Below are 13,799 nucleotides of genomic sequence, written 5' to 3'. Positions count from 1 at the left end.
AGTGCTGTACTTAACCCCTTGTGCCACAGGGGGGCCCACACTGAAGCATTTGAAACAAGGGAACAAGCAATCAGGTGTGCACTCAGAAAGCTTGCTTCGGGAACAGAGGAAATGCAGCAGGAGGGGGAGTGTTAGAAACCCCAACATCATTCTAGATAAAATGGGGTAGGCAGTTGAGGGAGGAAGCAGGCAAGGACTGAGTCAAGGAGGAACCAAATGTCCATCTTGGGTGACTGCAAGGGGGCTGGGCGATGACTGGGATGAATACGAGGAGGTCTTAGAGAGGACACATTGCATTGAGGTTGCTGAGGAACAGCCAGAGGGAGGTGACCGGGAGATAGGGCCTGAGAGGAGGGGGCTGAGAGGGGTGTGGAGACAGTCCCGGGGGATGTAATAACTGCCACAATGGGCTTTTTCCTCTGCTCCCTCGAAGTCCTTCCTATAGCATTGTCACCTTCTGTTAAAGTGGCTCACACCCTGCTTGGAGGGGCCCTGATGGTCTGTAAAATGGTCTGTGAAGAGTACCTTTCAGAGTGGACATGCATAAAAGGCTTGCCCAAAAAGGCCCTCTCATTTTACAGTTTTGCAAAGATTTCCAGTCCTCAGCAGGATTACTGGCCCTGTTTGATACCGCTCTTAGTTCAACAGAGGAATTAAGAGAGTTCCCTGGAGTTCTGAAATTTAGGATTTGTCTTTCAAGGATTCCAGAACAGTGAACACAAGAGAGCCAGGGCAGGTCCAGGGTACTACTTCCAAGAAACTGGAGGTAGCAGCTGCTGGAGGGTGGGTGGTCACTATACTGGTCTGTTAACAAAGGTCCCTTTCCTTACTTGGGTTCTGAGGTAGTGAAGTTAGTGTCACTCCCTGTGTTTACTTTTTTCACAGAAAGCCCCAGCCCTGAGCAGCCTCTGCCTGAGGCCAGCGAAGTGGACAATGCAGGGGTCATCCTAAAGGTGACCCATCCCCCTGTAGTGGGAAGTGATGGCTCCTGCATGTTCTTTGAAGACAGCATCATCTACACTACACAGATGGACAACCTCAGGCACACATCGCCCACAGCCAGCCCCCAGCCCCAAGGTGAAGCTCTGGCACCATGTCCAGCCCTGCACTTCCTTATAGAGATGCCTGAACCCCTACCCAGGGTCCTTTGGGGAAGATAAGTCTCTCTCAGGCCTCTCCCCTAACTCAGGCTGGCTCTAAGGCTCTGGCTTCAGCCAGCTGCAGCACATCTACTCTTTCTCCTCCACAGAGGTGACTTTCCTTAGTTTCTCTCTGTCCTGGGAAGAGATGTTTTACGCACAGAAATGTCACCGCTTCCTGACCGACATCATCCTGGACTCCATCAGGCAAAAGGACCCCAAAGTCATCACAGCCAAGGTGGTTTCCTTGGCCAACCGGCTGTGGGTAGGTGTGATAGCTTCAGGCCTTAGTCCTTCTCTGCCTGTCCCCTTGCACCAATAGTAAGTGTTGCAAGGCAAGAGGAAGTAAGCCACATTTGGGGTAGGAGGGTAACAGAAACAGGTCCGGGGCAGAAGGATGGCAACAAGCACAGGGACAGGAAGACAGGGCAGCAACATCTGGACCAAGCTTTGGCCAAGAGACAGTTTGGAGTGATAAGTGTCCCCTGACCTCTGTGGCCCAGGACAGACCCTGTTCTACATCCTGCTCTGCAGGTCTGAGCAAATGTGTCAGGTAGCTGCCCCCAGCCCCTCTTGACCATAGGCTCTCATGGCAGACCCTGCACATCAGCCCCAAGCAGTTTGTGGTGGATTTGCTGGCCATAACTGGCTTCAAGGATGATCGGCACACCCAGGAACGCCTGTACAGCTGGGTGGAGGTGAGATCTAACTGCATCCCTTGGCAGGTGGAGTCCCTGTGGATACCTCACATGGACACTGTATCTGGTGCACAAGTGCCGGAGCCGCACTGTCCAGAAGGCAAGCCAGGCAGCCAGACCTCTGTCCCCGGCCCCAGGGGATGAGAACAATGGCTGACAGAACCAGTCCAGAGTGGTCAAAAAGCAGTATTTGGGCCACTGGTTTTCTTAGGGTTCCAATGATGCCAGTTTTGCTTTCATCACTAACAAACTTCCCAGAAAGCCTAGCATGTGAACCTGAGCATGAGGGGTGTTGAAATCAGAGAAACAACTGGAGGTCAGACTTTCAACACATGGTACCAACTCTGTCACCTATTTAGCCATGATTTTCTTTTATATTTAAGAGGCTTTAAAGCAGTTCTTATTAAGGGCAAATAAATGACCCAGATATTTTGTTTTGCTTTTTTTGACTCCTTAAAATAATTACAGGGTTCATGTTATTTTAATGCTACAGGTGAAAAAAAATTAGCTGATTATTAATGTGGTATTTTTGTAATCAAGTGTACTTGGACATTTCACCATGAACACCCTAGTAGCAAATTACCATCAAGACTTGGAAAGATGCAGTCATGCCTATAAAGTAGAAAACCAGTGGCAGGAAATGTGCATTTTGACTCTTTGGACATTCTGCTCAGTGCACTGGGATCCACAATCCCATAAGATGCCTTTGGGCAGAACTTAGCCCAAAAGCATCAGAAGTCACCATCTAGCCTTGGTCCCACCCTGCCTAGATGGGAGGACCCCCCTCCCCGCCCCCAGCCACCCCCATCCCACAACTAGAGTAGGAAACTGGCCAAGAAATGAGGGATAAGACCAGCCTTTCCTTCTAGCTCACACTGCCTTTCGCCAGGAAATATGGCCGCTGCGTGGACCTGCTCATCCAGAGGGGCCTCTCTAGGTCTGTCTCTTACTCGATCCTGGGCAAGTACTTACAAGAGGGCTAGAGTGCCCCGAGAACGCTGTGCCCACCTGCCAAGGCTCATTTTAACCGAGGATGTCCCCAGAATGCAAGTGCCCATGCAAGGGTGTGTAGCAGTCTATTTTTATTATGAACAATAAAGAGTAAATCACAAGTCAAGGGCCTGGACTACTTCTCTGGGATGCTAAAGACACAACAGTGAAATAATCTTAGACAACTCTAACTGAAAGCTGAGTCAATAAAGCCAACCGACCCATGAAAAAAGGGGCTGTGTTGGGGGAGCCAGGGTAGGTGAGAGTAAGGTTACGTAGAACTGGGCTTACTCCTAAATTTGGGGAACTTGGCTGAGACCGGGGCCTGAGAAGCAGCTGCTGGAAACACAACTATGTTCCTCCTGAGGGGTGGGGCAGCCCAGTCCCTGCCAGAGCCACTTGGTGTCCCCTCCAGCCTATAGCATGGAAACACCTATCTTCTGCTCTAGCCTAATCCTAACCCCTAGCAGAGGAGGAGCTGAAAGAAGGGCACATGGGCCAGGGTGTTCATTCAGGCTCTGCTGCCAGACTCCTCTGGAGAGGCCCCCACCAGTGTGTCCAGTGAGCACAGACATCAAAAAGGGTGTGGGCTGGAGGTGTCTCAGGTGCCAGTCATGCCCTGGTCACCGCAGATCCAGAGAGAGGTGGTGTTCCCTGAAGTTAGAGGCTGCTGGATCCACCCCCTGCCTTCGAGCCCAGGCTCAGACCTGTGGTACCAAGTTAGCATGAATCCCTAATTCCCAGCTCAGGAGTCAGGCAGGGTCTCCGGGAAGCAAAAACAATCTCTCTCTCTCTCTCTCTCTCTTTCTCATACACACATACTTTTCACCTCAGAAAAGGCAGCCATAGGCCCTGGGCTGGACTGGGGAGAGGACTGGTACAGAGAGGACAAACGGTACTCACATAGGATAAGTCCTCCAGGCCTCTGGCCAGGGCCTGCCCTGACATACAGCTGCTGTCAGAGCCACTGGAGCCACTGGCGGACGGACACTGGGAGGAGACCTCTGAATCCTCAGGAGCTAGGGAGGAAGACTGGGTGAGCTGTCAGCAGGGTGGCGAGACTGTAAGCCGAGCCCTCCTGCCTCTGGATAAGCCCAGACCTACTCAAAGACTGCTGGCTACCCAGCTCTGCTTCTGCCTCCAGTGCTGAGTCCTCGGAGAAGCTGGTGGAATACAGGGGCCAGCGGAGGCCAAGAAGAGCAGGGTCCCTGTACAGGTGCAGGTTGAGGGAGCCCAGTACAGAGCAAGAAGCAGGGTCTCCAGGAAGCGAGCTCGAGGCCCCCAGGTAGGGACTGTCATAGTCTAACGGAGCCACAGCAATGGAGGCCCGAGAGCGAACTTCTGCGTAAGAGAGAGGGTCAGGTTGGGACAGGCCCAAGCACATCTGGGCCAAAGTCCAAGAGGCGCACAACCAGGGCTGACAGGTCTCCTTGCCTCCCACACAGCTTTCCTCACCCTGGCCCTGCAGCCTCCCTGCTACCTTGGCACTTTAGGACGTAGTTGACGGTGCGGTCATTGATAGCTTCCTCGCTGGGGGCGATGTCCCAGAAAGCCTTGCGCCCCACACCCATGGACACCAGCTCAGCCATGCGCAACTCTGGGTGGAGAATAAGCATAGCTAGGACCTCTCTGGATATCAGCCTTGCCTGTGGGCTTCTAACCACCCCTTCCCCTTAAATAAGTCTCTCCTGTACACCCATACCCGACAGAATCGCCTCCTGTGAACTGAGCCTTTCTGTTGCCAGGCTCCCTCCTCCCAACAACCCCATGGGCAGGTGTCACAATTCGTTTTCAAAGACAAGACAAGGCCTCTGCTGGGTCCGCAGTCACTGACAGCAGCCGGGACTGCCTGATTTTGAAATTCTTTCCTCCATATTGGCCACTGCTGCTGGACCTCCTCCCAAGGTCTCCTGCAAACTCTCCGGGGAGAACGGAGCATGGGATGAATAAAGGGATAGGAACCTACCCTTGTTGTGGACAGCCTGCCTCCAGAGCAGGCGGGAGATGTCAGCTGTCCAAGCCTGCTTGGTGGCCAAGCTGGTGGCCTGCAGCACAAAGGTGTCCTTGGCCTTGCGACGACGGAACCAGATCTCGAAACGCAGGTTGTTATCCCCACAGCACTCAGTGAGGCCAAGGTCTGCCATCTGTGTGGCCCGGAGAGATGCTACGTGAGGCGGAGTGTGGGTCTGGGACAGCAGAGGGCAGAGGGTGGAGCCAGGCAGGCCTACCTTGAAAGAGCGCTTGTATGCAAATGTGTCAACGCCTGTGGGTCCTCGACGAGGCTTGCTGAAGAGCAACAGATCCTCAAAGAGGAAAATGCGGCGTAGGGACTTGTGGCGCCCACAGCGCACCATGAATTCATCCTGCCGTACCAGCTGCCCCTGTTCCTTGAGGTTAACCTGTCAAGTTGGGGCCCAGTGGGTACCCAGTCTCTTCCACCCCTTCCCTTCATTTCTCTCCCACCACAGGCTGAAGACTCACATCGCAGCCCTGGATGGCATCCATGGCCAGGAGGTCATTGCCGTGGCGCAGCTGGAAGTGCACGAGGCTCTGGGCAGCCTGCAGGGCACTGAGCTCCTGCACGGGCCCACCACAGGCCCGTGCCAGCTCCTGCAGCAGCAGGGCATACTTGCTCATGCGCTGGATGGGCTTCAGCAGGTAGGAGGCCAAGTCCAGGCGGTCCCCCAGCGCTTGCTGCTTGTCCTGCCAGGTGGCCAGGAGACCATCAGGCAGCTTCAGGGTACTCCCTCCTGCCTCCCTCCCCCTGGTCTCAGGCTCACTTACCTTGAAGAAGCTGTGCCCATAGCTGGTCATCAGGGCATCAGAGTGAGGTTTATTCTTGCTGTAGAGTGCGTACATCCCAAACTGCACCCTCTGTGAGGACACAGAGCTCAGGCGGGGGGCAATGAGGCCACATCACCCTCAGCTTGAGAGGACTATGCCAAAAGATGGCTCCCAGGGACACCTTCCCCTGCAGATTCTATCTGCCCTGCACTACATGAGGGGCGATCTGACAAGACAAGGTATGTGCAGAGGGGGGACCTGCCCACAGGCCCTCTGAGGAATGGGGCCTGTGTCCAGCTCTGCTCTTTCTGTCGCTCTGAGAATATTGCTTGAGCCTCACCTCACCTCAACCCTCCTTTCCTTACCAAGCCCAGCCCCTTGAGCACTGGGCCTCTCCTTCCTGCCCATGGCTTTGTACTTAACCTTCCCCTTGGATGCCGCGCTCTGACTCCAGCCCCTCCACCTGGCCTCTGCTCAAAGGTAGCGCCTCAAGAGTCTAACTACTCTGTCTGAAGGGGGTATCCCCCTTAGTTAACTCACAAGCACCTGTCTAGTCTGCTTTTTCCCTCTCCCAGCTGCAGCTATAATATGGAATAACCTTTTTCACTTTTATGTCTCTTCCACTAAACTATGAGATCCCTGAGGGGTGGGGGCCTTGCTGGTCTCACTGAAAGCTGTACACCTGTACACCTGTCACCAAGCATGTGCTCAATGGCTCTCTGTGGAATGTGGCACAATCACTTGGAGGCCTGTGGCCCATGGCGCTTACATGTCTCAGGAAGGCATAGGCCACACGGGGCGGGTGCCGGGTGCAAGCCTCCAGCTCACGCAGGAAGAAATGGCGGTGGAAGTCCCGCAGCTTCTCCAGGTTGCCGAAGAGGTGGGTGCGCTGACCACGGAGGCCCTGGGGCACATCAGGGCGATCCAGCTCAGGGAAGTAGTTCTCCATGGTGTAATCCAGGGCACGGACGTACTCCCGCTCTGTAGCCACCATCTCTGCCAGCACCAGCTGGAGCCTACAAGGCAGGTGGAATCAAGACCCAAACATCTGCCCTGCCACTGCCCTCCCTGCCCTGCCCACTGTCTGCACCTGCTTGAGCTCCTAGGGTCAGGGCTGCCTGGTGGCTGCATGGTGCAATATGACCCTGGCTGGGCACCGCCTCCAGGCTCTGGTCCATGGCCAGCAGTCACAGTGGCTGCCGCATGATGGCAGGAGCGGGCAGACTTGCTGAGACTCCACCGCAGGTTTCGATCAAGGCTATAAGCCTTCCTCGGAGGAGGGGTGGCAGGCGCACCTGGGACCTGGCTGACACCTAGGCTGGCTGTGCTGCCTGCTGATGGTTGTGGCTTTAGCGCAGCTTCTAGCTTCTGGTCCAGGGCCAGCCAGGTGTCCTGGCATCGTGCCCAGGCCCAGCGGCACTCTTGGCGGATACCCTCAGAACCCAGCCCCGTGGCCAGAGCCCACATCTTTCGGAAATGGGCAGGAGGCAAGTCAGGGTGCTTGGTCCAGTGCAGCTGCAGCTGTTGGAGCACGACCTCAGGGCACTCCTGTGCCAGCTCTGCCAATACCCGCTGCCCCTCCTCAGCCCATGTGGAAGCCTGCAACACAAAGGCAGTGAAGGAGGGTTCCACTGAGACCACAGTGCCTTCTCTGCGACCCTCCCCAACCCTGCAGCATGTTGGCTGGCTCCAATGGTTGAATTTTGGGGTTAGACTGAAAACAAGCACAAGCAGGATTATGAAAAATTGCAGTCTCTGGTAGAGCTGGACAGTCACTCCCCTCACTCCACTGACCACCTGGATTCAAGGACAGGACCCCTCACCCACCTGCTTGAAGAAACGTGACAGCCTTTCAGCATCTGTCAGTCGCTGCCGCCGCTGGGCCACAGCCCTAGAGAATTCAGTCAGTTGGGCTTTCAGAGCCAGAAAGTGGGCACCCCTGGGGCCCAGTTCAGCTGCCTCCCAGCCAGTCAGTGGCTGTAGAAACTTCTCTCCTCGCCTGACCTGTTCCTGGAGACAGAGACTGCACTCAACTGGCCAGGTCTGCTGTTCTAAGCTCAGAGCCCAGGTCTTTTCCATTGACATCTACACGCTGTGATAGGAAACCTTCCCTTCACGCCCCATTCTTTACACCGCCCACTCCCCCAGACCAATTCTCAGCTCAGTTCAAGTCACTATCAAGAAAATTTGGGGCCTCCCTGGTGGCATAAGAGGTTAAGATGCAAACTATGAATCTAACCACAGCCACTGCAGCACGAGTTCAATTCCCGGCCAGGAAGCAACCCACATAGCACAGCAGACCTCTCCTGCCTCGCCTGCTGCTCCCCTCAGCAGTGTATTTCATTCAATCTGCCTATTCTGCTCCCTACTCTGTCTCTGGTGAATCCGCTCACCCCCACACCTCTGGCCTTTACCTCCATTCTGGTATGTATAAATAAATCTTTTTTTTTTTTTAAAAGAAAACTTGTCCAACACCCTTTCTATCATGTCTTTCACATTAAGGTAGAATCACCTGCATTGCTTCTCTCCACAGCTCCTACCTCAGTTTGCAAACACACACACATGACTTCAACCTTTGATGGACTACAGATTCTGAGAGCAAAGAATAGGTTTGCTTTTATCCACATTCACAGTGCGTGGCAAGGGATCCTGGCACTTACAGAAGGTGTAAGTGCCCACACTCACCTGGGCTACCTGGTCCAGCTCCTGAAATGAGCCTTGGGCCTGGAGCAGCATGTCTAGTGAGGGCTCCCTTGGCTCCTCCAGTGCAGGCCAGCCCACCTGCTGCAGCCACATCTCAATCTGGAGGGACACAAACAGGGAACGAAGAGCTGCTGTGTGGTAGGCATGACGTCTGAGGTGGGGAACAAGGCCCACCGAGGTGCACAGTTCCCACCTGGCGCAGCCCGCTCTCCTGGGCCTCCAGTGTCTGGATCAACTCGAGTGCCTGTATGCGCTGGTTACTCTGCAGGGTCAGCTGGTGCAGCAGTCCATCCACATGGCCATACAGCTTGTCCACCTCATCCACCGCCGGCCTAGTACAGGGTACCAGGTCTTAAGGTTTCTGCCAGCTGCCTTGCTCCACTACACCCTATCCTGGGACCACAATCCTGGCTGGTTCTGAGCAGTCAACTGAATCATTGATATGGGATATGTTAGGTTGGGGCAACATCAGGGAGATGGGCTGACACCTACTTGTAGTCTGGGCTTAGGGTCACCTCTGGGACCTCCTGCTTCAGCAATGACAGCTCCAAACCCCCCTGGCATTGCAGCCATGCCAGCCGTGGCGAATCTAACACGTGTTGCATCAGGACCTGTGCCTGCCGTAGCAGCTGACTGACTTCCTGTGATTAACAGCAACAGGTAGTGGAGGTGGAGGTGACATGGATGAAAAGGAGACGGAGTATTTGGACAGGCCTTGGGGGGGATACTTACCCCAGACTCCACAGGCTGGGGCACAGCTTTCATGCTCTCGATGGCCCCCTGAAGCAGGGCACAAACCACCTGGCAGCTCTGCAACAGGGCTTCCAGACGCTGTGAGAAAGGGCAGGTTTGACCTGAGCAATGCATGGTGCTCATCCAGCCATCCTGGATTTCAAGCCTCCACGAACATCTCTGCACTGCTCACATCACCCCAGAAGAAGCTGCTCTGCAGGCCGAGTTGCCTATGTACCCACCCTGTGCCCCACCCCACACTGACCATCCGGAAGTCCAGCCAGGCTTGGTGGCAGTAAGGTAAGCCTCCTCCCAGTGAAGCAGGCAACCCCAAAGCAGAGATGTGTGTCAGCAAGCTCTCAGACGAGGGCAGCTGCTCTAGCTGCAAGGAAAGAAGGTGCAGTGATCCAGGCCTAATGGGGAACACCCTACTTTCATCCCTGGTGAATATGGCTCAGTACCTGCAGTGCTGAAGGTATCTCCTCTGGCATTTTTCCCAAAAGCAGTACCTGGTGCACTGACCCTGGGGCTGCTTCCTGCAAGGAATCTGAGCTCAGCCCACCCTAACCCTACACAAAAGGAATGGGGTGTGTGAATATGAGGAGGCATGAGAAGGGGTTATAATACCGTACTCACTTGCAGCTGGCTAAGCCCCCAGAAGAGGGAAGAACTCGGGGAACAAATTTGGGCATCCACTAGCACCGTCAGTCCCAAGGCTTGCACTTTGGGCCTAAAGGGGCAAGCTTTGGTTCAGTACCTTACTGCCAGAGCCGGCCACCTCCTGTCTCAGGCTCTGTCCCCCAACCTCCTCCCCCCTCAACCTGGGGATGCTTCTCAGGTACAGCAAAAGGCGGATGACTTCATGGCTGCTGCACTTGGGGTGAAGCCAGGCTGGGCTGTGGGCACACAGAAGCAGTACTGCCCGGCCGTTTACATCCCGAGTTCCTATGGAGAGAAGTCAGTGAACACCTGACCAATCGAGTCACCCCACCTCTACCACCTCTGGTGCCTCCTGGCTACCTGGCAAGGCAGCCATGCCACTGGACAGCAGCTCCCAGGTGAGGTCTTGGGCCAGGAGGTAGTCAGCCGGCTTAGGAAATTTGGATTTACTGCAGTCCTGGGATTTGCTGGGGTCTTGGGAAGGGAAATGGCTGGGGTCTGCATTGGGCCACCTACCCTCAGACCCCGCCTTGGACCTGGGCTTCAGCCTCACCAAGTCTTAGCACTTCCCTCCAGGCAACCCCACTCCCAAGACTTCCCTGGCCCTGCCTCCCTTACCTGCCTCCAGCAGCTCTGACGAGGTCTCAGATAAGGAGTCTCCAAGATTCACAGAGTTGTTATCCAACTCCCCACCGCCCAAGCTGACCGGCACTGGCCTGCCTGGAACTGGGTCCCCTGCCAAGCCTCCCCCAGGGCTGTCCCTCTCTCCCTGTGCCAGGCTAAGGTGCACGGACATTGGGCACAGGAGGCTCTCCACATCAGAAGTGGCTGGTTCTTCTGACTGGACTGAAGAACCTCCTAATATGCCCCTCTGGCCATCCCCTGACCCATCTGCAGCCATCTGCCCTGGGGGTGACTGCAGGTCCCCAGGCAGGCAGCTGCCATGTAGCCCTTCACCCTGAGCTGCCCCTGCTGGTGGTCTTGGAGGCCCAGGGCCCTTGACCTGTCCCTGGGGAGCAAGTTCCTCCTCGTCCAAGGCATCCCTAAAAGTGCATACAGCAAACCTCCAGTCGGCGGCGTGGCCTTGGGAGTCTGGGGACTCATCCCCACCCTTCAAGGGCCCTTCCATCACCCCCTCTTTAAGAGCAGGTCTGCTCAGCGCACGTGGGAGTCTGACTATGAACTGAGCCCCCACTCATCCAGGAGCCGGGGTGAAGACGACGGGCAGGGGTCGGTGGGCGATGCAGGAGGAAGCACCAGCCCGTGAGACATGCCAGTCTCGGTGCCGGGGTACGGGGGGCACAGACGCGCCAGCAGCTCAGGCCTGAAGAGAAGAGAGGAGAGAACGGCTGGGTCTTCCTTCTGCCCACACCCGCCATCCCCTATGGGCGCTCACGTGGGCCCCCACCTTCCGCTCACGTGGGCCCCCACCTTCCGCGCCCCAACGCCAGTCTCTGCGGGCCTCAATCAGGCGGCGACCCCGCCCGGCCCGGGCCTCGCCTCCCCGACCCGACCCCTCGAGCGCGCCACACGCGCACCCCGCCCCGGGCCCGCCGTGGGGAACCGCGACGCCCCGGGACGCCGCGCAGCCGCCCTCCGACGCGCCGCCTCGACGGCGGGGACAGCGCGCGGCCGGCGTGCTCGGGCGCCGCCTCCCGGCCGCGGGGGAGGAAACGCGGGCGCCGGGCCCGCGGCGCCGCAGCGCCCCCTGGCGGCGGGAGGACGCAGCCGCAGCTTCCGCGCCTCGCCCGACGGCAGCAAAAGGCTGGGCTGCACCCCAGCTCCCAGCCCCGGGGTCCCGCGGGGCACGCGCCCACCCGTCGGCCTCGCCTCAGCCGCAGGGGCAGCGACCCAAGACCGCACCGGCCGTGCCCGCTGCCGAGCCTGGACAAGGGCGCTGGAAGCTCACCCCTGGGAGGCTGGGGAAGGGGCGAGCGACAGGGTGAGTGAGCGCCTGGGGCCGCCTGGGGCGGGGAAGGGCCTTGCGGGCGCTTCTGCTCTGTGCAAGCCTGGGGTGCGCAGCCTGACCGGCTGCCTCTGCCCCACCAGACGCACTCATTCCTCATGGTCAAAGAAGAAAGAAAAGCCTGAGCCCTTAGTCACAAAGGCTCCCTAGAAAGAGCAACTGCCTGAGCTCAGGCCAGATGCTTGGGGTGCTGGGAGCCCGTGGGCTTGTATTCACAGAGGGGCCTCATTGCAGCCGCCACTTTCCTTGCAGACCCCAAGCCCAAACACCAGGATACAACTTGTGTGATCCCTGGAGGGATGGGGGTGCTGTCTGGCCTGGACGAAGAGGGGACAATGAGGCTTCTAGGCTGGGAGGCCTGCCAGGTCCACCAGTCCACCAGGATTACTTCTGACACGTACATATCCCAATTCCCACCCCAGCCCACCCCACAAAGGACACACTAGGTCCACCCAAGGAGGCTGGGTTCTGGTCCTGAAACCAAAGAGACACTAACCCAGGCCTCCACTTACCTGCTGGGTGAGCTCCAGCAACCCTGTTCTCTTTGAGCCTCACCTATGAGGAAAAAAGGGGGAAGAGAAGTCATTCCTTTCTCCTGGGATTGACAGGAGGGCTGGGGGAGATCCTGTGTCAAACCTCGGCTCGCTGCCAGCTCTCTGGCTCTGTTCCGTCTGTGTTGGTGCCCTGCCTTTCTCTTTGCCCCCAGTCAGGGGATCCTGGTGAAAGTCATTTGGGTTATTCACCTGTGAGATCCCTCCCAAATCTGAGGTGTGAGGCCCTTTTGGGGCATGTGGGTCTGGTCACACTACCCAGTTTGTGGGAAGTCTCCTGTGGCAGAAGGTACTGTGCCCACAGCATGCCCGGCTCCTAGGGCAGGAGGCGAGATGTGGGGGAGTGGGGAATGGGCGTCCTGGCTTCTCTGGCTCTAAGGAAAGAGCCCCCTTTATGAGGCAACCTGGGCATCAGGAGGAGGTGCGGTAGGAACAGCAGTCTCCTCCCCTCCCTGCCCCATTCCAGCTACCACATCAGCCCCCAGACTCCAGACTCCCAGGCCAGCTACCCAGGAGCCTTCATGGGCTGTTCAGCTGGGAGTTGTCTGGCTCCATTGCCACCTTCCCCTAGCTTCAATGAGCATCGGGCCCAACCTTGGCTCCCTCCCCAGCTGTCCCAGGGCCACCCCACTGAGTCACTGCTGCCTGCTCCCTCCCTCCCTTTCTGCTGCCCACTGTGTGCCCTCCCTCCCCACCAGTCAGGTTTCCCAGGAGCCCAAAGAGCTGGAGGGTGGGGGCAGGGGCAGGCGCACATACCCCTCCAATGCCAGGGGCAAATAAGAAGCTGCAAGCCACAGGCTAGAGCTGACCTCAGCACCCCTGGGAACAGGCAGACAGTCAGGGCCAGGCCCAGGCCCTGGTTCATTCACTCCATGTAGAATGTGCATTGTAAGCTCATGAAAACAGAGACTCTGTCTTGTCCACGCCTATGCTTCCAGAACCCAGCACAGGACCTAGCACAGGATAAGTGCTTATTCTGACCAAACTGAGACTGGCCACCCCACCCTGCCCTCCCAAGGCCCCCCACATGAGCCAGGTCACAAGTGGAGAAGCTCAGTCCAAAAGGCACACAGAAGAGGCAGGATGAATGACCTAAGATGGCAAAGATCCAGAGAGAAATGGGGGCAGACTGAGGCCCAGTGGGGAGCACTGGGGCCTAGAGCCAGCCTGGATGCCTGACCTCAGCAGGCTCTGTGGGCTGAGCTTGCAGGACTCAGCTGTGACTCATGGGGCTCATCTCTGTGGCTCCCCTGGCAGTAGAATCTACTCCACAGCAGCCTTTTCCACTGAGATCATAGAATGGGGCTGGACCTCCCTCCCCTGCCCCTCAACCCTCCCTCAGCCTCCCATTCCTTGCCAACACAGATCCATCAGAAATTAAATGGGAGTTCTGTGCCTCGTGGACCTAGTGACCAGAGACCCACAGCCTCTCCACACCTTGCAAACCTTTCTTCCGTACAGCTTCAGACAGGGAAGGTGATATGCACCCCAGACCTTCCAAACCCCTTTCGCCTTTGGCCTACGTAAACTCCAGACTCGTTAGTGTGACATTCAAGGTCATCTGAGCACACCCACA

General features: G+C 57.0%; 2 protein-coding genes across 9 annotated transcripts in view; one reads left to right on the top strand and one right to left on the bottom strand.

The window, feature by feature from the left end:
* The window catches only part of KCTD19 (potassium channel tetramerization domain containing 19), a 23,321-nt gene extending 20,352 nt beyond the window's left edge, over positions 1-2,969 (top strand). For 4 of the 5 annotated variants that reach the window (XM_037515873.2, XM_037515870.2, XM_037515874.1 and 1 more), the window contains exons 13-16: positions 886-1,077; positions 1,250-1,404; positions 1,736-1,837; positions 2,707-2,969. In XM_037515873.2, the coding sequence (XP_037371770.1) occupies positions 886-1,077; positions 1,250-1,404; positions 1,736-1,837; positions 2,707-2,820 (563 nt within the window). In that variant the 3' untranslated portion in view covers positions 2,821-2,969. Of the gene's footprint in view, positions 1-885; positions 1,078-1,249; positions 1,405-1,735; positions 1,838-1,864; positions 1,938-2,706 lie in introns of all 5 variants that reach the window. The other variant, XM_037515872.2, reaches the window with a different exon arrangement.
* PLEKHG4 (pleckstrin homology and RhoGEF domain containing G4) overlaps positions 1-13,799 on the bottom strand; it is a 25,936-nt gene that overhangs the window by 9,114 nt on the left and 3,023 nt on the right. For 2 of the 4 annotated variants that reach the window (XM_037515865.2, XM_037515868.2), the window contains exons 2-22: positions 12,185-12,227; positions 10,325-11,030; positions 10,067-10,180; positions 9,868-9,991; positions 9,683-9,776; positions 9,508-9,582; positions 9,312-9,428; positions 9,047-9,145; positions 8,807-8,955; positions 8,508-8,646; positions 8,297-8,413; positions 7,439-7,621; positions 6,702-7,210; positions 6,381-6,627; positions 5,612-5,701; positions 5,309-5,530; positions 5,056-5,226; positions 4,794-4,971; positions 4,308-4,424; positions 3,932-4,168; positions 3,731-3,846 (exon numbers count right to left, since the gene is read on the bottom strand). In XM_037515865.2, the coding sequence (XP_037371762.1) occupies positions 3,731-3,846; positions 3,932-4,168; positions 4,308-4,424; positions 4,794-4,971; positions 5,056-5,226; positions 5,309-5,530; positions 5,612-5,701; positions 6,381-6,627; positions 6,702-7,210; positions 7,439-7,621; positions 8,297-8,413; positions 8,508-8,646; positions 8,807-8,955; positions 9,047-9,145; positions 9,312-9,428; positions 9,508-9,582; positions 9,683-9,776; positions 9,868-9,991; positions 10,067-10,180; positions 10,325-10,835 (3,609 nt within the window). In that variant the 5' untranslated portion in view covers positions 10,836-11,030; positions 12,185-12,227. Of the gene's footprint in view, positions 1-2,878; positions 3,535-3,730; positions 3,847-3,931; positions 4,169-4,307; positions 4,425-4,793; positions 4,972-5,055; positions 5,227-5,308; positions 5,531-5,611; positions 5,702-6,380; positions 6,628-6,701; positions 7,211-7,438; positions 7,622-8,296; positions 8,414-8,507; positions 8,647-8,806; positions 8,956-9,046; positions 9,146-9,311; positions 9,429-9,507; positions 9,583-9,682; positions 9,777-9,867; positions 9,992-10,066; positions 10,181-10,324; positions 11,031-11,137; positions 11,175-12,184; positions 12,228-13,799 lie in introns of those variants that run through there. The other 2 variants (XM_037515867.2, XM_037515866.2) reach the window with 2 other exon arrangements.

The sequence above is a fragment of the Talpa occidentalis genome, unplaced genomic scaffold, assembly GCF_014898055.3.
Source record: "Talpa occidentalis isolate TD23 unplaced genomic scaffold, MPIMG_talOcc4v2.1 talOcc4.17, whole genome shotgun sequence".
Taxonomy (NCBI): Eukaryota; Metazoa; Chordata; class Mammalia; order Eulipotyphla; family Talpidae; genus Talpa; species Talpa occidentalis.
Note: the sequence above shows the minus strand (reverse complement) of the source record. Positions and strands in the feature narration are given on the sequence as shown.